General features: G+C 49.4%; 8 protein-coding genes across 8 annotated transcripts, besides 1 other annotated feature; 5 read left to right on the forward strand and 3 right to left on the reverse strand.

Moving 5' to 3' along the window:
• Positions 1-21,327: part of a sequence feature (contig 1.161 621..266267(-1)) that runs on past both edges of the window.
• ANIA_08812 (putative ABC transporter) lies at positions 2,415-7,797 on the reverse strand (the record flags this gene model as incomplete). Its single annotated transcript, XM_676989.1, has 5 exons — positions 2,415-6,689; positions 6,742-6,920; positions 6,969-7,196; positions 7,226-7,393; positions 7,767-7,797. 5 exons carry the CDS (start codon positions 7,795-7,797, stop codon positions 2,415-2,417), a joined length of 4,881 nt encoding a protein of 1,626 aa, XP_682081.1.
• On the reverse strand, positions 8,346-8,720 carry ANIA_11631 (mitochondrial 54S ribosomal protein bL19m). Its single transcript, XM_050611799.1, has 2 exons — positions 8,623-8,720; positions 8,346-8,542 (listed from the first exon to the last, which is right to left on the reverse strand). The coding sequence occupies exons 1-2, from the start codon at positions 8,715-8,717 to the stop codon at positions 8,437-8,439; spliced, it is 201 nt and encodes a 66-aa protein (XP_050467784.1). The 5' UTR covers positions 8,718-8,720; the 3' UTR covers positions 8,346-8,436.
• ANIA_08811 (uncharacterized protein) lies at positions 9,427-10,660 on the forward strand (the record flags this gene model as incomplete). The annotated part of the gene is made up of 2 exons (XM_676988.2): positions 9,427-9,624; positions 9,681-10,660. Exons 1-2 carry the CDS (start codon positions 9,525-9,527, stop codon positions 10,658-10,660), a joined length of 1,080 nt encoding a protein of 359 aa, XP_682080.1. The 5' UTR covers positions 9,427-9,524.
• ANIA_08810 (uncharacterized protein) lies at positions 10,895-12,865 on the reverse strand (the record flags this gene model as incomplete). Its single annotated transcript, XM_676987.2, has 4 exons — positions 12,235-12,865; positions 11,809-12,182; positions 11,086-11,748; positions 10,895-10,987 (listed from the first exon to the last, which is right to left on the reverse strand). The coding sequence occupies exons 1-4, from the start codon at positions 12,773-12,775 to the stop codon at positions 10,895-10,897; spliced, it is 1,671 nt and encodes a 556-aa protein (XP_682079.1). The 5' UTR covers positions 12,776-12,865.
• ANIA_11123 (uncharacterized protein) lies at positions 13,051-14,076 on the forward strand (the record flags this gene model as incomplete). Its single annotated transcript, XM_050611800.1, has 3 exons — positions 13,051-13,159; positions 13,207-13,446; positions 13,503-14,076. Exons 2-3 carry the CDS (start codon positions 13,226-13,228, stop codon positions 14,074-14,076), a joined length of 795 nt encoding a protein of 264 aa, XP_050467785.1. The 5' UTR covers positions 13,051-13,159; positions 13,207-13,225.
• Positions 14,574-17,625, forward strand: ANIA_08809 (Hid1 family protein; the record flags this gene model as incomplete). Its single annotated transcript, XM_676986.1, has 8 exons — positions 14,574-14,669; positions 14,735-15,356; positions 15,406-15,503; positions 15,559-15,633; positions 15,852-16,205; positions 16,392-16,503; positions 16,568-17,058; positions 17,113-17,625. 8 exons carry the CDS (start codon positions 14,574-14,576, stop codon positions 17,623-17,625), a joined length of 2,361 nt encoding a protein of 786 aa, XP_682078.1.
• On the forward strand, positions 18,046-19,276 carry ANIA_08808 (uncharacterized protein; the record flags this gene model as incomplete). The annotated part of the gene is made up of 5 exons (XM_676985.1): positions 18,046-18,207; positions 18,286-18,305; positions 18,356-18,506; positions 18,555-18,679; positions 18,727-19,276. 5 exons carry the CDS (start codon positions 18,046-18,048, stop codon positions 19,274-19,276), a joined length of 1,008 nt encoding a protein of 335 aa, XP_682077.1.
• ANIA_08807 (H3 histone acetyltransferase RTT109) lies at positions 19,558-21,182 on the forward strand (the record flags this gene model as incomplete). Its single annotated transcript, XM_676984.2, has 1 exon — positions 19,558-21,182. The coding sequence occupies exon 1, from the start codon at positions 19,599-19,601 to the stop codon at positions 21,180-21,182; it is 1,584 nt and encodes a 527-aa protein (XP_682076.1). The 5' UTR covers positions 19,558-19,598.

A 21,327-nucleotide genomic window follows, 5' to 3' on the forward strand; every position in this document is an offset into this window, starting at 1 on the left:
GACCAGCACTTCCACGGACGCCTGACGAGCGTTATCTATCGAATCTGGCGATACTCTTCGATTTTCGTGTATACAAGGCAGATTACAATCATCCATGCATCATACATAGCTCTGGTGTTTGCCATTCTCGTATAGCGAGCCCGGCTATGGCGAAGATCAGAATTTCTTCTGCTCTTCTCCATTGATTGGCAGGTAGGTCATTCTCTCGTTTTCTGTAATACTACAGTCCCCCAGATGACCTGGGCCTGACGCACCGAGTATCTAGGCCTCGCTCGATCGCTATACTGTACGGTGTCAAGGGACGGCCAGCCGGTCATAGGGCGTGGGGCGTTGGGCGGTAGGACGAAGGGCGTAGAGCGCCTTATTAGCGATTCGCCCGTTTCCTCGGGTCGTGCTCTTCAATGCTCTTTCACAAGAAGGATAGTGGTTCCAGAAGAGATCGACGTTGATACAGTCATGTCTGCTACTCCACCAGCCTGCATTCAAAACGATGGGTCGACGCCGGGCTTGGGAATACTGGAATCCGCTTGCCTCTAGAAGATGGTCATCTCCCCTGCCTTATTTTCATTGGATATCAAGTGGTTATATATCAGATTTGAAGTTGCTATCGCATCACAAACAGTCGGATTACAAATGTTTTCTGAGCAGTCCTAGGGAACGTCGAGCGACGCCTCCGGCGCCCACTCCATCATCAGGTCGCTGTGCCAGATGCTGCTTGGCAACTACGCTTTTGTGCCCCTTTGTCGCAACCGCTTTGATCAATTGACCACGCCGTCCACTCAGTGCAGATTGAAGCTGCTGATTCTATCTCCTTTGGGCTCCGAGGCATTGATACCTGCGCCTTGATGAAGAAACAATCCGACGATGTTCGCATGCCCCAATCAGCCACGCTAGGATGTGACGTAGGTTTAATTAGCAACTGAATATAGATTGTCTGCTCTTGCCTTGTCGAAGCCGTTTGATGGAGCTTAAGAGCATCCCGACGCCAGCCGTTAACATTGGCACCCAGGCAGTGTTGTCTCTGAACTCCGCTGCTTCCATAATAACCAACTGCGCAATCAATTGTGCTAAACGTGCAGATTACGTGCAGGAACGGACTTGTATCCTCTCTCCAAAGTCTATTCCAAACTCAGCCAGTATTCTCATCATCTGCTAACGCCCACGCGTAGCAGCGTAGAAAAGTAAGCTCGCCCAATTTCCAGTTTAGCCACGGGGGAGAATTCCACCGTTGCACCGTCAAACAGCAAACGCACGATGCTCTCGTGGTGATTCCAAAAAGCAACTGTCGTACCCTTGGTATCAGCACCTCCGCCCTTGCTGCAATTTGAGCGACACTCGAACGATAATCTGACGTCCATTCTCACGCGATGTGGCATTTCTATCTGGACCTCTGCAGTTTATTCCACCCAGACATCACTCAGTAGTATCTCAATAAACCGCTTATTCCCATCCTTTGAGGCAATAATCAGCGCTGTCTGCGAGAAGTGATCGTCTTTATTATGTTCTCTGGCCGCAAGCAAAGGCAAAGGCCTTGCAGCGTCCGTGCGTCTCTGTGTAGTAGTCAGTAGTGGTCTATTAGCGGCAAGGATTCCAGATCCCAAGTATCCAATACCGTTGTCTTTCTATGGAAGCGGACATCACCAGATGACGGTATGGGTGCTCAGCTCCACACCGAGTAATAGCATTTATCGAACCTTATCGGAGCGTCCCTCTTAAGGTAGGGCATTGGAGCAGAGCTGTTGTATGTTTGAAGCTGGCAAAATATAGTTTGTCAAGCAAGATTTTATGAACGGAGCGGTAGTATAGAATGAAATGGGGGATGTCTAGAGAAGGGGGAAGGGAGGGAGTATTCATGACTGTCCTAAGGTTTAGCAGATACTGCTCTTGAGTTGCGATGGAAGACCATAAGTTGACAGTAGCCGAAAACACAGCTCTCAGACTATAGTCCAATTTCATCTAGGTTGGCAAACTTGATCATTGGAAACGCGCTCAGCTGCTGGGATTTGCATGGGCTTTACAAATGATGCTCTGGCCGTGTCCATTATGAGCAAAGATGCTTACTCATGATGCAGAAAAAGGACAAAGATTTTATTGATATGATATCTGAATAAAAGGCTCTCTATCAAGTCATGGCTATACAAGCTGATAGAAACGTGCGGATCCCAATGTCTAATGGCGAATGCGATGCCTTCTATTTCTATAGAGTCAGCAAAATTATAAGATGGGACGAAAAGCCACAGCTATAAAGATATTAGCTCATTATGCCGGACGTTGTATGCGTCTAATTCCAAGTAATTACGATTGAGATGGTCAGATATATACTAGATGCTATATGTACAAGAATGCTAACTAAACGAGCTTTCCAAAAGAAAAAAGAACGTGACAACGCAACACAACTCTTCGAAGGTAAGCAGTTAGCCAGAATCCTGCTCGCTAATATGATGCTTCCCGACAATTGTCAAGAAAACCTGATCGAGTGTCGTTTGGCTGACAGAGTAATGCTCCACACCCAGTGCGGCCTTATTCTGTTCGAGTTGAGAAAAAAGCTTGCTGACACCACTTCTGGCTCTGAAGTTTCCTGGCCCCGTTTCCGTGTCTGGTCCTAACCCGACGGGAATCGAGACATCAGAACGCAGCGAGACAGAGCGGAGCTCATCAGTTGACCGAATATCACGATAAGATGAGCCCTTGCTGTCGTCGCTGTGAGCAGCTCTTTCCTTCTCGGGGGAGATGCCCGCGGGGACACTGAAACGCAGCTGTCCGTGGTATGTTTTCTGCTCGATAACGGCGCCTGGAAAGTTATCGGTCACCCAGCCGCGGATCTTCTCCATGTCTTCATCGCTAGTATGTGGTGCTTGTGTATGGACTATATGCACATGGTACATATTTCCATATTTCAAACGAAGGGCATCCGTTGTTCCCAGGGCCAGCATACGTCTAGCCATGATACCGGCGCGGTGGGCCAGAGCATCTGCTTCCTCCATTGAATGTGTTGTGAGGACTATGGAGCGCCCAGGTGCAACGGCCGTTAGTGTCTTCCACATCACACGCTTTGAGGCGGCGTCCATGCCGGAGGATGGCTCATCTAGAAGCAGAACAGAAGGATTTCCCATCAGCGCGATGCCTAGGGATAGCTTGCGTTTGTTTCCGCCGGAAAGCTTTGCCGCCATGCGATGCCTAAATTGCTTGAGCCCGACAGCATTGATTACTTCATTGACATTGTGGTTTATATCTGGCACGCCCCTAATACGGGCGTAGAAGACGAGGTGTTCGAGGACAGTCATTTGGTCCATCGCGTCAAATTGTGGGCAAACGCCGAGGCGAGACCGGGCAACAGCGCGCTGCTTCAGGACAGAGATATTTTCGACGAATATTTCCCCCTCGTTACGTGTTGGCTGTATATCGCCACGGATGAGGGAGATGGTGGTCGTTTTCCCTGCTCCATTGGGTCCGAGAAGGGCGAAGACCTCTCCTGCCCCGACACCGAATGTGACGTCTTCCACAGCTATAAACTTCTTGAATGCCTTACTGACATGTAGCAGACGGAGATTATCTTTCGAACTGGATACACGGGTAATTTCCTCCGCGATATCGCTGTCCATGAGTTCTTTCTCCTCAACGTCGCGTTGCCTAGATTTAGGCCGTAACCAGGAAAGTAGAGGAGTGCCGCCTTCAATCCATACAAGAAGAACAACGAGGAAGATTGACTGAAGAATGAGATAAAGAATAGGCCCTCCGTAGAGACCAATCTCTCCAGGGTAGGACGCTATCTCTCGACCTTCAGAGCCTCGACAGAGTATAGAAAACACGTTCAAGGAAGCGAACAAAGCCCTGAGAAGGTTTCCGGATGGAGAAACGATCGCGATAGTGTAGTGCGTTATATCAATGTACGAGTCAATCTTGTCCGTTGATGCGTAGGTCAGGACGCACATATACGCGATGAGATAGATGAGAAACATAACGCACTGAAAACCGGCCGCGAAAGCAAACGCTGCGAGTTGCGATTTCGTAAAGAGTGACACCAGGTAAGCGCATAACGTACCACATAAGCCGTAGAGGAAGAAAACGGCAAAGAGATATTCGATATGGTACCAGATATTAGTCACGGCTCTGAAAATGATGACTGCCAGAACGCTGGATGCAACAACAAGACAAAAGTCGAAGGATATATATGCCAGCCACAATGATAGTGCCCTAACCCCGTTGCTGAACTGGAGTGCGCGGACATTCCTCAGCCGCTCAACGGTTGGGTATAGTGCGAAGAAAGCCGGATAAACTGACATGGCAAGCCCAAAGTATACAACAAGCTGCAAGGTATTGTAGAAGTCCGGCGTTGAAGGAATATCGAAAAAGTCGAAACCGATGTTAATGGACATCCCTGTTGCAAACCGATCTAGCACGTTCTGCGTAAGCGCAGCAAGAGGGAAATTGCCATTATCTCCTTTCCAAGCAATGGTCGGCTGCCACGAGGAGTCCCCAAGGTAAACCCCGCCTGGGGTCACTTTGGAATAGTTGGCTTTTATATAATCGCTGAAGTCTGGGTAGTCGTCCACAATATAAAACTGGGACGCATTACTAGATGACTGGACGGCGTCTGATTGATCGTTCATTGAGACCACGAAGCTCTCTAGAAGTTCTGGCTGCACTTTGTCTGATGGGCCAATCACAAGGAGCAAGTTATCCCATTGATCTGCGATGGTAGATTCAGGTGTTCGGTAGGAATCCTCTCCCGAGCATCCTGGCTTCGCAACCCCTTGGAGAAACAAAGTCACGAGGCCTGCTGCGATCACAGGAATCATAAATGCCGCAAGATAAGGAAGAGGGTTCCGGCGGAGGATAGTCAGTCTTTTGCGAAACAAGTACCATGCCTGGAGAATTATGCCGATACGGCAGCCAGTCATAAGATGGAGCGAGCGACGCTCAATATTCTCATCATCAGCTTCAGAGGAATGATCCGCTGCTCGCTCGCCTTCTCGAACACGGCCTCTTGAGGGCTCGAAATCCAATTCGCTCGCGACCTTTAGAAAAACATCTTCAATAGTAGGCCCGCTGACACGATACTCCATCATACCCTCCTGTTCCAGCTCGGAGACAAACTGAGCAGCTTCAGCAGAATTTTGAACTGTGTAAACAGTTTCGTCAAAGTGGACTTCTTTGTGTATGCTGCTAAACCGTTTTTGAACCGCCCTTTCGGATCCAGGGACATTGAAGACATGAATGCGATATCCAGAACCTAGTTGGTTTTTCAACTCAACGCTAGATCCCTTAGCCTTCAGAACACCTTTGGACAGAATGGCAATATGATCAGCAAGCAAGTCCGCTTCATCGAGAAAATGTGTCGTCAGGATTATTGTTCTGGAGCCCCTTTCTGCCAACAAGATATCCCATATCTTCCTTCGTGATATTGGATCGAGGCCAGAAGAGACCTCGTCGACACAACAGATTGGAGAGCCACCAGTAAACATCATAGCTAGTTGCACTTTTCTCTTCTGTCCTCCAGAAAGTGTTTTTGAGCGTGCTTTGGCCTTTTTCTGAAGATCGCAGTCTCTTAGGAGATGCATAATTTGTTCTTCTGTATCAACTTTCCCGGTGGATTTGAGTCTGTTGAAAATCTTGACGTGCTCCTTGACAGTCAGATTGTCCCAAAGCACATTCTTCTGCGGGCAGAGACCAAAACCCGGTTCTTCTGTACCATAATTGATGTTGATATCGCCAGATGACAACTTGGTTAATCCAGCAATGGCATCCAGTGTGGTGGATTTTCCCGATCCATTGGCGCCAAGCAGGACCATTATCTGACCCTTATTGACGTCGATGGAGAGATTGTTGACTGCATGAACAGTCTGGCGGTTGCTACCGAACAATGGTCCTATTGTCCGATAGAACCATCCCGGCCGATATATCTTGTTAAGATTGCGAATGCTTAACGCAGCAGAAGTCCCAGAACTGGAAACATGTCGATTTTTCGAAGCAGTGCCGTATAGCATCCGTTCCACAACGGCGGCCAGCATTGGGTAGATAATGATCTGAAGAATCAACAGCACCCACAACACAACGCCAGGGAGGCTCCACGGGTTGTTTGGCGCGGATTCCGTCAGTATTGCAGCGGAATTTTCCCTTTCCCAACGAGCCACGAATATCGAGAAGTAAACATAGTTCATGGAAGGGAATAGGAGACCAAGAATGACAACCGGGCCGTTGCTTTTTGCTGGAGCCATCTGGGCTACCACGCCTAGGAGAAGGCAGGCAAGGACGACAGATATACCGCTGAGCTGCGCCTTCCTGAAGAACGAAGCTCCGAAAATGGAGAAAGATGATAAGGCGAGGCCACACAGAATGTGGTATACCACCGTTATTCCAGCCGATGTTTCGCTGTATACACCGGCTTTCAGAATGGCCCCCATAATTATCCAGCCGGGGCCGTAAACAATATCCAAGGCAAGATGAGCAGCGCAAAATCGGGCCGCTTGAGACATCCAAGGTGACGAATCCGGCATCATACAGTCTATAAGCTGACTCATTCCCAATTCCCTTTCCATGGCGATCAAACCTGTAAGCTGGTACGTCACGCCAACCATTCCAATAAATACAGCAACGGCGATAACGTCGATAATGGCACCCATATACCGGGTCCGGATTCGATCCTTGCGTCCCTCTTCATTTAGGGATGTGTATGGGTACTCCAGGGTCTGAAACTGGTTAGTTAAAGGCCACGATCAGAACAAAATTTAGGTGACATACCTCTTCAGGGAGGGTACTGGCGTCGAACGATGAATTGGTTCGTGCGATCGCCCAGTCAATGGATCGCTGGAACGGGAGAAGGTATACTTGCTGGTCATTGTTGGAGTTCCCTACATCAATACCTTTACCCAGCACTGAATCCGTCCTTATGGTGTAGTTCCACGCCTCTGCCGGGCCTTCTGTTGGAGACGAGTAAAAAACAGCCGCCGCTATGCATCTGGACATACCACGAAGCGATGTTCGACACAGCTCCCGCATCTCAGACTCATCGGAAAGAACGTGGACTTCATATTGGCTAGTTCTCGCCGGCTCCGCGACCTCGTTGATCACTTGCTCGATTGAACCACCAACAAAGCCGTTATCAACAAAAATCAACCTATTTCTCCCGGCGCCAACGGATTCCAACGCATTAGAAAACGACTGGACACGGGTCGGTTCGCCGATTCCGTATGTCGCTGGTTCAATAAAAAGATTGCGCGCATACGATCTGCATTGACGTCAGACATGCATCTCAAGCTATGCCATGGAGCGGGTTTGGAAGTACAGACATGAATGCCACAAAGAGCACAGGCAGGATCAATGCTCGAAAAACGGTCGAGAGTAGAGGGCGAACAAGGACAACCAGTAGGTTTTTGACTGTCAGAGTCCACGTCTGTCGGAAAAAGAGGGTCATCTCCTCAGCAAACTTGGGGCTTCAGGGACTCGAGACTAGAAACGTGGTGGTTCCCTGCGGCTGTCAAACGCCACGCGAGAGCAGCCAGAGACAGGGAAAGGAATGTTACTTTAAATGACCATAGTCACTAGGCTAACGCGTTTCTGCCGAGCGAGAAGAACCGTCGCCAATGCCTTGTCCTCGGACTGGTTGCGTCAAAAGAACACCCCTGTCTTTACTGTCCTAAGTCAGGATTATTCACTATTTGGATGCGTATCGGGCTAGAATCCGCCGCCCAAAGGATGGCGTTTAGCGGGGTTTTCATTTCAGATCGGCCAATAAGTTCAATGGACATCAGTTGAATCTTTCTCACAACTGTAGCGGCCAAGCATTGGCACGGTCATTGTGGATAGGCGCCGAGCATCGGTTAGCTGGGAACCCGTTCTCTGTTAGCGATCGATCAGTGCGAGACGTCACTGAGAAATGAGATCTGACCAGCAAACATATTGAATCAGACCGCCCCGATACTTCAGTGCGAGACGTGCTGCTGTACGGCGTCGAAGGAATGACAACGCTTGTTTGGCAGTTGCGGGGAGCGGTCTGCCGTTCAGAATCCTCGTTCCGAAGCGCGATAAAAGTCCGCATGTGAAGCATAGACAGAGAATGCCAGCCTTGCAAGGGACCTGGAGCAGCCCGCGCTAGACTACATATGACTACACATCATCTACTAGAGGAATAGGGCCATTTACCGGCCGCCGCAGGGGAGGGGAGCTCGTAAGTCTTTACTTAGGGCACCCTGACCTAAATGCTCCGCAAGGGAAACCATTAATTAAAAATTGCGAGTCGTCTTTAATAGCCTTGTAATGATATCCGCGACAGGGATCTGCGAATGTCAAAGGCCATAGTCACCACTGCCAGCCTTTATAGAACTGGCAGCGTCGAAAAGAGTATTGGAAAAAAGTTGTCATCATATTCCAAAGTTCAATGTACATGTGCTGGTAGTAATACAAGGTCAAGTCAGGAAGTTCAACAGTAGATGCATATCACCGCTTCTTTCCTTGTGAGGTTCTTTGCCCTGTCACCGCGGACTTCTGGCGGAGGTAGTTCGAAACAATGTTCTCGACACTGCGCATATCGTGCTTAGGGTGCCTGAGAGAAGTGTCAGTCAATGTTCTCGTGGAGGAGTAATTGAGAACCATTCGAGGCTGGGTGATATCAGGAATACGCACCTCATGTAATACAAGCGTGCCCGTCTCTTCCTCTTCTCCGCTCTCTGGACAATCTCAACGCTCTCCACATTCGGACTGAACACCTTAATTGACATCTCGACACCGACTCTGGTGAGTTCATTTCGTAACAAACATGAGGTGTCGACGCCCTGTAGTTTGATGCTCAAAACAACACCAGAGAACGGATCGCCGTTTTTGAACGTCACCCGCACAATATCACCGACCTTTACACTTCGAGGATTCCGTCGGTAGTCAAAGAGCGCTTTGCGTTCTCCGGTAGGATCAAGAATTGCCAACTGGGCATCCCTTACTGTCGCAATGGGATCCTTGCACACGTCGCGAGCCGATGGCGGGGGAGGATGGACTTTTATTTTCTTGGGCTCTGCACAAGTGTCAGACAAACATGGCAATTCCAAGATTTGAGACAGTTTTATATACCGTGAGGTTGGAATCGAGCGGGTATTTGAGAGAGGAATTGCTTCGGAAGCTTTTCAGGGAAAGGCACCGGCGCTGGCTTTGGCGTATACGTTGTGGTAAGCGTTCTAATTTGAGAAGCTACCGGTTGCTGGATTTTTGCTGACGACCTTAAACAGCCCAGCTGCCGGGTCAATTGTGAGAAGCTTGCCATGCTGCAGGATGGATGAAGTCCAAGGATAACTCCGTAGTCGGCGAAGAACAATTATCTGAAAGGCGGAGCCAATTTTGTGCCAAGACCTCAGTTGCCTGTCTAGGACAACCACCGCCCAGGAACTTTTCTGCCGCCAGCATCTCCGAATCGCTGGGATACATTATTGTTTGTTCTTGCTCCTGCGATACAAGGAACTTCCGGCCTAAACTCATCTACTTACGCTCGGTCAACAGGCTATCGCAGCCACGCAACAAATAATAGCCCGCGCACCATAATGGCGCACAACGCCATGGGCAGGCTCCTCCGCTGCCAAACTCCGACCACCTTCCACCAGTCAGTCAATCTGACACAAAAACGCAGCTGGTCAGCAAGAAGTAAGAAGGCTTTCGCTCAGTAGTATTCTGTCTTGGGATTGCTAATTTGGAAGCAGCAATCCCTTCGCTAGCCCCGACACACTCCCCAGAACTTGACCAACTCCTCAACCGTTTCCGCGACGAACTATTCATCCCCCATTCCCTAAATATCCAGCAGCGAAACCTGATATACCGTCCACGCAATGCCAACAAGCTAAATGGACACCCGATTATCGTGTCAATCGGCCCCAAGGAAGAGCCGTATCAACTTCGCTCAATCGACCTATTTTCAGTGCCAACGACGAACGATAAGTATCGCGTATTAACCCTGATGCATGAGACGAAAAACTGGTCAAACCTGGCTACATTTCTTATTGGAATTCACAAGTCGGGTATGGTGATTCGTCAGGATCGCTGGGAATGGCTGGTGCGGAAAGCCGGAAGTTCCAATGGGTTGGGGCACCTCTTGATGTGTGCGCAGCAGTCAGAGGCAACTAAGTTCAAGCTGAAAAACGTGTCCGTCGTTGAGCGGCTTTTCTTCGAGCTTCACCTGGCAGGGCAGCGGATTGATTTCACGGGTGAGGGCATCGCGAGAATCCAGGGCCTTGCGAAGTCATTTGCGCTTTTGATGGAAACTCCAGAACACGCTGTTCGTGACTTAGAGAGAGATCCCAAGAGGAGTGCCCTAGTTATTGGTACATTGCTCGAGCTTTCCGCTGCTCGCGCTCTGAGTGAGGGCGGCAGCAATGCCAGTCAGGTCGAGGCTTACGCACGGCGTCTTCTTGCCAGTCTGAAGGACCAGAACCTCAGCGCCGAAGGGCAGGACTGGTTGTCTAACGATCAGCTCCTGCAACGGATTGTACCATGTTACAACGGATTGAAGCTTGCTTTGCAACTGGATGATATAGCTCATAACAAACACATCTCGTCAGCGCTGAAGACGCGTGCGAATGAGCTTGGCATGTTTATCGCAAAAATCAAGAAAATGACACCCAAGGACGTGCGACAAAAGCCTACAATCGGCCTGGCACAGGCTCAACTGCTGCATCAGAACTGAACCCGGGCCGTCTGCATTGATTATGAATGTACATTATTTTCTGAGCAATTTCTATTCAGGTGTACTTGTATCTGCGAAGATTTTTTGCTAATTTCATTGGCGCTTCATCATGGAAAGTACGCTAGATGCTGATTAACATCGCATATATAGGCAATGGAGTCACGTATATTGAAGTCAGAATGAAGATGGCAGACTGCCCAGTGAGAGGAATCATCGCTGATACACATTCACCAACTAACAAAGGTCAAAAGTGTTATCATCCCGAATACGAGCCTGTACTGGGAAGGTCGTCCGGCCGGAGGTAACCGAAGGGCCGGAAACCGTAAGCTAATAGAAACAATTAGTGATAAATCCAATCAGTTGCAATTAGAAAAGCCGTGTAAAAAACAAAGAAAAGCCGTGTAAAAAAATAAAGAAAAGCCTACCTGTCCTTGCTCGGTATCTTCAGATAAATCACTGAGAAGAAGCTCGACCGTGCTCAATGGGGCACCGAAATGGCTAGGCCCCTCAAATCGGCGGTAGTCAAAGACATTTGTCTGCGAGATGGCACCGGCAACCCCTGGGCCTGTGAGAGCGTAAACCACGCGAGCCCCAGTGAGGACTCTCAGGTCAGTCAACTGCTCATGGTCGAGACGAGCGTCGGTATCATCGTCGATCCGGTGTGAAATGCAAAGTAGCCGGAGCCTATCTAGAGAAAGCTCGGCAGTAGGTCCGACGCTGGCTAGCCGACTGAAGAATCCCTGAGACGGCATATTTCCAGAATCAAGCGATCGCACCTGGAACCAGCGAGCAATAGAGGAAAGAAGACCGGAATGCGGTTTCATAAACTTGCCATGATACTCAGATATCGTGCGAGAGGATGCAACGATGACAGAAGGAGAGACTCCCACTGTAGCAAGAGCAAAATCGACTTTCTCTCCGGCAACAGAATTCAAAGCCACAGAAGCGTTGGTGAAAAGTGCCGCAAAAACCTGGCATAGGGGGTACAACCGGGAGAGTGAGTCTATGGAGAGAACCAAATCATCACTGTTAAACCGCTGAGTTCGGGGCAATGAATATATCAAGCCCGAAATGCCTGCAACCAAGTGCTGATCAATCAATATTAGTATAAATAGAACAGTGTAAACAGTTGGAATTTTAAGACATACCTCTGGGCCATACTCAACGAACTCACCTGACCACAATGTAGACAAGGTAGGAGTCTTCGAGCTAGGATCCCATTCGGGAATATCCAGACCAGCCAGGTCCTTCTTCTCATCAACAAGTTCGTGCCATACGGCGACGTCTAGATGGTCTTCAACTTCCTTGGGCACATCATTCCAGTCCATATGTCTACTTCCCATCTTCGCAACCCAAATCACATGGGAAAGCTGCTTGTTATCTTTGGCAACCAGGGTGAGATCGAGCGCACCAGCCTCAGCGATCAACGAATCTGCTTGGGCCTTCCGTAACAGTTTAGACAACTGCTCCGCGGGAAGGTTGTGAGGGATTATGACAACCTTGAATCCATAGAACGCTCCAGCTAATGAACTTTGTCAGCAGAACGACAACAAAGTATGACTTGATATACTGACCAAAGATCGAGGCCAAGAGCTCAATCGAGTCAGTTAGACACACTGCAACAATTTTCGCATTGCCTGATTGTAAACGCCTTCCGATTACATTGATCTCGGCTGTGATTTGGTCCAACGAATGTTCCACAGCTTGTTTTCCGAGCACTGTAAAGATCTTGCCCTGCTTGCCCGAAACAGCACCATTTTCATCAACTTTTCCACGCACAGCAGTCTTCCATACATCACGCAAGTCTCCATTTCGGCCACTTGTCCACTTTGGCGCCCCAGGATCTTTCACATTCAGGCCAGACCTGAGCGGGAATCCATGCGGTGTTTCAAGGCTCCTATGAGCAGCAGACTCGCCAGGCTGTCGTACTGGAAAGGCAGTCGATTGGCGGGCGAGCAGAAAAGGATGGATTTCCGGTTCTTTGGATGTGACGAACGAGAAGGCGGCAAAAGCGACAATAGCGCCAGCAATCAAGGTAGTGTAGAAGTTCCAGTCAGCTACTACGTTGCTGAGCAAGCTGTCCAGCTTCTGAAGTAGCGACAATTCTGATGCCATTTTGGATGGATTAACCCCACAACTGTCACTTCAAAGAGGAAGCATCAGTTTATTATTTCACACACAACAGTCTAATTGACACGATATAGCTGAGGTGTTTGGATGACGAGCTGGAATGGTTGAGCAACTGTCATGTGGGGTTACTAGCGCTTAAGGTGTCCAGCATATCTCCTGATTAGGTAAGGTCGCGGGTATGGCGCTTGTCCTTGGGTAGCCAATGTTGAACTTCCCGGCCACCAACACTACCCAGCCAGCTTGTGGCCAAAGAGGAACGCCATGAATAAGATCTAGTTTTCAAAGTATAAATGGAGCGATAATTCGAGCAATTCTTTGCAAGTCAGTCAGGTAAGTGCAGTGCAGTTCCTTCTCACACATTTATTCCAGGTAAGTCCCAATCCCGACTGCCTTCGGCGCATGCTCACATCCAGCAGCTTTGTTTTGTAACCTTCAATGGCATCGCTTTTCCTTCCTTCGACCCCTAAACCTGCGGCTACCCCTGCTCCTGCCTCTGAGCAATCACAGACGCCTGGGAAATGGCGCCATCCGCAGTTGGATGAGATCGTGCGGCGACAGCAGGCGAGTACTTTTGGGGATCAGAATGTGAGGAGGCTTGTATGGAATGGCTCTGCTTTGTTGGCAACTTGGACTTTTGGGAATACTTTCAAATCCTAGTAGGTGATTCAGAGGGATGGCTTCGCCGTTTGTTGGACTGACTGGGCTGCCGCAGCGCCCATTGGATCCAGAAGACAACCGAGATTCCCACATATTCCGACATGTCGCTACTTATGATTCAGTTGCTTTTCGTGTTCAACATATTGGTTGCATTGTATCCTCTCATCCGACCGAAAGACGAGATGCCGGACATCCCCCTCACTCCTACACAGCGAGCTCTTCTCGGGCTCAATCCCTCAGCGACCTCCTCCCCGGCTCCCGCGACGTCCTATGTGACCCCTCCCAAATACCGAGTATCTGGGTCAAGGGCAGGTAGTCCGGCTAGCCACTCTGGGTCGCCGTTATCCACCAGTGCGAGCGCCTCGAGTCTTCGGTTTTCATCTAGCACCCCCTTCTCCCCGTCGCCCAGCCCATTACTTCATAAAATGGTTTCAAATAATGGCAGGGAAAACGTACGCAGGCCAAGTTTCGGATCATCTTCGCCCCTGCGGACGTCACCTTTCAAAGAGTCGATTGCCTTGCCAGCCACGCCTTCGCCAGCTGGGGGAAAGCGGGGGAGCTTAGGGGTCAGCAATAAGTGGTTGTATGAGCGGAGCAGACGGCCGTCAATCAGCAGTGGCAGCTATTAAAGTTGGCGGCCCTTGTCTGGCTGCGTTTCATTCACAAACGATGGGTTCTAGTTATTGAGATGCATTTTCTAAAGGAGGTGTTCGGTTTAGTTTCGATTATCAGTGCGCGGCGCACCCAGCATTGCTATATTGATTTGTGTATCGATTCTGTACTTTATAGAGGAATTAAATTACAAATATTTGTTCAATGAAAGAGAGAAATCATCGTAAATTTTGCATGTTAACGGTGCTAGTGGCGATACTGTAGTTCTTTTGCTAGTGGGGACGAGCCCCGGAATACAAGGTACAGTGGGCATCTCCAGCTTTCAAGGTCGAGTTCCCGCATTCGTCCCAGAAAGCCAGCATCGCAACTACACTTTCTCTGGCGCGGCATCAAGCTTTGCGAGTTTATACTCGTGCCGCTTTTCTCAAGGCACTTCGCTTCCGAATACTCAGGGTTTAACAATTTATTTCCCGCATGAAGGCAAAGGGCCTTTGATCGTCATCGGTGGATCAAGATGGGAGCCTCAGAGTCGAAGTTGGTCTTCAAACAGGGCATCTTTCGCCTATCGGAGGAGAAGGAAATTCCTCCAGATGATCCGTACTGGGCGAGAGTAAATATTTCATCTCCCCAAATGACTTCGACTAGAAGCCTAGAATGCTGACCATCTGGGCTTAGTTTTGGGAGCTTCCCGAATCCACGGAAGACGTCTTCAGCCTATTCACTCCAGCGGATATAAGGCGCACGCGCGATCATGCCTTGGGAAACTTCGAAACGTTACTATTATCTATAACCTCTCGTCTTACGACCCTGAAAAACCATCCCTCCTTCCCCGACCCAGATCTCGCCCCCGACCGAGATGCCTTGAATTGCATTCGCATTCTCACCCGCCTCCTCCCGTATATTTATGAGGCGGAACACCTGGAGCAATGGGAAGAGAAGTTCTTCTGGACCCGGCGGAAGAAGAAGACCAGGGAGGCCCAGCTGGCTGCGGATGTGCTGTTCGATGAATCGCAGGTGGAAGAAGTACGGGATAGAGCATCGCCCCGTGTCAATGAATACGAAGATGTGAAGCCCTTGGCTGAGGAGTTGATTGACACGCTTATGGACCTACTGTTCTACACGGGCTTTACAATTCCAAAACTTCCCTCGGCTAAGGCCAAGGTATCATACTCCATCTGGCAGAGTGGTGTTGGCTGCAATACTTCGATGGGCTCGACCAGGGAATTGGAGGACAACCGCTGCGAGGTCCTTCGATTACTGCTCACAATCACTGGAAAGGCAATGTACATGTCTTCTAGTAAGTTGCTCGTTCATAACGTTCCGGAGCTGAAGCTTACTTCTTAAAGGCCTGCTGCCGGTCCAAGGTGTCAGGGCCATTACATACATCACCACTTCTCAAGAGAAGCAGGCAGTTTTAACTTTATTATGCTCCCTCTTGAACACAGTGAGTGCAGCTAAGACGCTAAAATTGTTAGAATGACTAACATTTAAACAACCAGGCGATCAAGTATAACCCCGCCTCGTGGAGGGTTCCTTATGACCATGTTGTATGGAAAGACCCTAGGCAGATATTGGTAATATACTGTCTACAGTTCCTTCTCGTGCTACTCCTATACCCTGTCCCAGAAGATGGCCGTGGAAATCCACCCAAAAATTACTATCGCCACTATTTTGGTCGTTTGCACCGGCCGCAAGATTTTCAGTTTCTGGTCGACGGCATGACCAGGATTCTCAATCAGCCGGTAATTATCCCACTCTCGCAAACAGGAAGCCCTAGTAACATCATTATCAGATGCAAGCAACGACAGCTTACCTTCCCGGCAGCCAAAAGTCGGTCAAGTGGGCACCGGAGATGCTGGTCCTCTTCTGGGAAGCCCTGCAATGCAACAAGCGGTTCAGATCATTCATCATCGATTCGAACCGGTCCCACGACTTTATAATTCTCTGTATATTTTATAGCATTACGTACAAGTCGGATCCGGCAAAGCAAGGCGTCGTCCGAATGTGCATATTCATCCTGCAAACGATGAGCGTGGAGCCCACTTTTGGGAAGAGTTTGAACAAGAAATTCGAAGCACAAGACACCCTACCACAGAGTATCCGAATTCCAGGATTCAAAGGCTCTTATGCCGATTTTCTCCTTATAGTATGTTTGGCCCGTCCTCGTCCGTCAGGGTCCTGGTCAGCTAACCTATAAAAGTCCATTCATACATTGATAACCACCAGCAAAGGCAATCTGACGGCAGTTTACCCTGCACTTCTTGCCATTATCAATAATATTGCTCCATATGCCGAACACCTGACCGCAGAAGCGTGCTCTAAAATCTTGCAGTTGTTTACGTCCATGTCAGCGCCCAGCTTCCTGCTTGCTAACGAGTCGAATCACGCCCTACTTGCTTCAGTGCTCGAGTCTATCAATGCAATTCTTGAACACAAATTCATGAGTGAGTCTACCACATATATCTTTCCATGATCATTATCTCACTCTCTTAGAAAACCCATTCCTAGTATATGCCATCTTAAAGTACAGGAGACGTTTCGAAGCGGTCCGGGAGTTTACTCTTGAAAGTGGCCAGCAAGAAATTGAGCGTCAAAACCAGCGAAGAAAGTCAGAGAACCGTGACTCTATAGCTAGTCCAGTGCTTTCAGCTTCTGACGAGGATCCCCGTCTTTCGTCGGGCGCGCGGTCACCTCTTGGTCGCATTCCTGAAGAGAATAACCCTTTCGCTATTGGGGGGGACGACTCAGAAGACGAGGGCGATGGGCGGCACACACCCCCACAGGACTCAGCCTCCGTCCAGACCTCTCGCAGACAGTCAATGTCGTCCGTGATAGACGAAAGTGTGCCATTACAGCTGCGAGGGATGTCGGAGAAAGCCCGAGGCAAGATGCCGGCAGGTCAGCCGTCCTTCTCCCGACAAAACAGTATGACGAGTCAAATCAGTATGTCGGCTATTTTCCCTTCATCCTCAGGTGGATTTACTCCCACTACGGCTTGGGTAAGTAGCGATGCATTCATGCCACGGAGATGAAAGATGCTGATAAAGTGTTAGCTTGAATCATGGTTGCCCGAACTTCCTCTACACACAATCCTTACCATTATCTCAGCCATCATGCCAAGTATTCCTGAAAGCGCTTTTCAGTCCTCCAATGGTGAATCCCGCACACTAATCTCGAACCTGCCGTCATTCGCGGAAGACCCATTGATCCAGAGCATCATCTCTGATCCCACCCCTCCGCGCGTTCACTCGTTTGAGTGGTCCGCCCTTTCGATGGGCTGGTACGAATCGTTGCTTTGGGGGTTCATCTTTTCTGCTGAGATGGTTGTCGGTTCGGCATCTGGCGCTACACCTGGCACGGTGGGTGTTTGGAACGGCACCTCAATCAAGCTATTCAAGGTGCAGGAGGCGGCGGCACAGGGTCCAACGCTACTGGCGCCCAAGGGCGCGGTGGATGCGGTTGGAAGTAACCTGGTACAGCGGATCGGAAACTTAGGCCTCCGACGGAGTAGCACGCAGCCGGAGACTCAAAGTAACTCGGGATCTCCGTCAGTTCGAGAGGTTTGATAGAGCCATGGTTATATATTCTAGTTGTTCTTTATAGATACCTAGCTTGTGTCTTCAATGGAGCATATAATGAAAGCGAACCCATCAGCTCAACAGCAACCCTCATCGATTTCATTGTTCTCCACGTTCTCGCATATCTGGTCGATGACAGCGAAATTAGTGCGACGGCCCGCGTGGCCCATTCCAAGCCCCGAGATGACAATATTAGAGGCGCAGGTGGGCAAATACTTGCTTCTTTCTGGCTGCTGATATGCCAAGTCCACCGGGGAAATGGGCCATCTGCAGCCAATCGATTTTGCATGCTCTCAACCCCAACAAATAATATAAATTCGGGGAAGCTCATTCCATCCATCTCTTTCCTTTATCACGGGCATCATATCCAGCACACTAACGCTCAGGAAGTGTCATCTATAAAGAAAAATGGCTCTCTTCCGATTTTTGGTTACCGCAGCCTCGGCGATGTTCCTCGCGGTTCCGACTGAGGCGCTCGAGGGAACATCAGAGCTGCAGAGTATCCTGAAGAACACTCACCGAAGCTCAGAATATAAGTATCCCACTGATTTCACCAGGGGTATATTACCTGTGAGTTCCCCTGAACGGAAACGTTCTCGTGGTCGAACCACCGGTAAAGAACCGCTAACCCAGAATTTCCATTCATAGATCCCGGTTCACTCTCATAAGTGAGTATGCTTTCATTGAAACAGTAGGCCAGTAGCTGATGCTATTTCAGTGACTATTGGAGAGATGTCCCTTTTTATACAGGTTGGTTATTCTTCGTGCTTTCCTTCATAAAGCCATTCATTAAGAAATCATTCCCAGCTCTCTCGCTCGGTTGCATCTCGGTTGAAGCGGATGTGTGGCTGTATAATGGCACTCTCCATGTGAGTTAGCTTCCTTCGAACAACATAGATCATGTATTGATTCAACAGGTTGGTCATGACGAGTCATCATTAACTGACGAGCGCACGTTCGAGTCGCTCTACATCAATCCGATTCTTGACGTTCTTGAGCGTCAGAACCCCAAGAGCAAATTCTTGACAGCCCCAACACATAAGTGCGTACCAACCAAAGCCAATGTAAACTGCCATCTAACATTTCAAGTGGTGTCTTTGACACATCTACCGACCAAACGCTCTATTTATGGGTTGATTCCAAGACATCCGGCCCTGAGACCTTTGAGGCCGTCATTGCGGCTCTGGAGCCTCTGCGCCGAAAGGGCTACTTGACAACCGTCAAGAACAACGAAACTCTCATTCAGGGACCGGTCACCGTGATTGGTACTGGCAACACTCCCTATGACATGGTTGGACCTGTTGCAGACCGCGACTACTTCTACGACGGGCCCCTTGCTGCTCTAAATGAAAGCGGGAATGAGGGAATCACGTCGCTCATTTCACCCATTGCTTCTACCAGCTTCACTTCTGCGATTGGCGAACTCACTCTGGGTGTTGATAGCGTTTTGAGCGATGAGCAGCTTGATACTCTTCGATCTCAGATCTCTAACGCAAAGGAGAAGGGCATCAAGGCCAGATACTGGGGTGCGCCTTCGTGGCCGATCCGGGCTCGCAACATCCTCTGGACGACGCTTATAAACGAGGGAGTCGGATTGCTCAATGCTGATGATCTGGCTGCTGCTGCTGAATACTTTTAGAGATTCTACCATGTAACGTATAATAGGATAATGTTGTTTTCCCGGCCTTTTAGACAACTGATATGTTTTCACCTACCAGACCCTCGACTCAGATTGGGGATAGATATGAAGTACCCAGCCTTCAGCAATGAGCAAGGAAATAATGCGCACATTCACAGAGTAAGGCTGGAAACATCCCATGTTGAATCACGTGATATCCGTGCAAAGGAACGCTTGAATGGGGTGGGAGGCAACCCAGTAACATGAAAGAAAAGTCCTAAAACACTAGAAACGCACAATCCTATCATCCTAATTTATTAAAGCCTTCAGGGCTCAGGCGGCAATGTCCAAGGTCGATGTTGTTCTGGGAGATTTGTTAGCCAAGGTGCTTCCGACCGATGTAAAGGTCACCATCCGCCATATCTCGTCCACTCCCACAGCATCCACCGCTCTCTTCGCTCCTCCACCAGGCGAGGAACCAGAGCCGACCTTCTGCGAGAACCATTTTCTTGTTGCCTCTGTGATACCTGATGGCAAGGATGATGGTGCGGAGATAATCGTTTTCGGCATCGAGGTGCTAATCTACACTACGGCACACTTGACCACCATTTTTGTTTCCAAGGCGGATTCTACCGGGCACCTGCACCTACTCAAAGCTGCGTCAAAGAGCTCAATTCTCAGGCGAGTTGCCAATACCTTTCTCTCCTTTCTTGTACGGGTCCACCAACGACCTGGCGTTCGACTGCTTGTATCGCTCTTCGCTCGGTCTCAGAATCAGTACTTGTTTCCTGGAAGTATTGAGAATCTTGAAAAACATGTCCTCGACGATCGTGGACTGATCAAATGGTGGTGCCGCGCTCTCGATCCAATTCTTCGCGAGTACGAACCTGAATCTGCCTCCCAGGAGCAAGACAAGAAACACGAAGAGTCATCGCGGAGCTCAGCAACGGCATATCTCATCGTGCCTGGTTGCGACAGGTTTGAAACTAGAGGTTTCTTCCCTAGTAGCGCCAAAGCAGACGATAAAGACCGGCCCCGATGGCTGAATGCTTATCCTTTACGTCAAATATGCAGCAAGCCTGATGCTCCGCCGCGCTCTCTGGTTCCTCGGTTCCCTGATGATCCAAAGACGCGCTTTCTCATTGACCTCGATGATGAACTTCCAGAGGCTGCGGGCGGAGAGAGCTCGAGTGGCCACTGGAGGAGTGTGAAGTCTTTGGACGAGTTCTGGGAGATGATGTCCTTCCGCCAGGAGTGCTCTGCGGGAAGACTGGTTGGGTTTCTGTGGCTTGTTATCAACCCTCCTGGAGTGGTGAATTCGAAGCCAATGCTGAGCAGCACTGCCGGTTCTGCGGAGGTTAGGGGCACCACCTCCGCGGCCGGGGAAGGACCGGCAACGGATAGCCAACTGCTAACGTCTAACGCCCCGGCCAACTCAGATCAGGCACAGTCTCTGGAGGTCCCGAAAAGCAGCGAAGATGCTTCAATCACTCATTCAGTCGATCAGACGATAAATCAGCAGGCGAACAACGGAAGTGCATTTTACTGGCCACAAGCGGCGAGAGGACATGCAGTGTTGAACGAAGATGACTATAAGAAAGTCATCAACTTCCTTCTCGAGCAAGACTTTTACAACGAAGAGGTCTCGTTTGCCAGCACGAAGGCGTTCAACGACAAGGTTGCAACACTTGCAGATGAGCTGTGGGTTGGCCAGCATGTTGTGGGAAAGAGCACATCTGAGGAGCCTCTGGTCCCATCACAGCCGTCTGAGATACCCGCTACAACTCTGTTCGTCCGGAAACGAAAGAAAGATGAAGGCCCAACATCAGATCAGGCTCCTAGTGGATCTACAGAGTCTGGTACTGCTCAGGACACCGGGGTGAATCTTTTACAGGGAAGTCTAATACGGACGAAGAAGAAGGCTTGATTGAGAGCCCTGCTGATGATGATAATGAATTCCAATTAGTTTACAGTGCCAAACGCAAACTCTACAGAGCAATATAATGAAGTTACAGATGGCTTACGTTTCGTAATATATGTCTGAATATAGCAATTGGCGAGCTTACGAGTCA

The sequence above is a fragment of the Aspergillus nidulans genome, chromosome III, assembly GCF_000011425.1.
Source record: "Aspergillus nidulans FGSC A4 chromosome III".
Taxonomy (NCBI): domain Eukaryota; kingdom Fungi; phylum Ascomycota; class Eurotiomycetes; order Eurotiales; family Aspergillaceae; genus Aspergillus; species Aspergillus nidulans.

Coding starts and splice junctions, on each gene's coding strand:
- ANIA_11631 (XM_050611799.1), bottom strand. CDS start 8,717: ATGTCAATTAAGGTGTTCAGTCCGAATGTGGAGAGCGTTGAGATTGTC. Junction 8,543..8,622: donor GCACGCTTGTATTACATGAG/GTGCGTATTCCT, acceptor CACTTCTCTCAG/GCACCCTAAGCACGATATGC.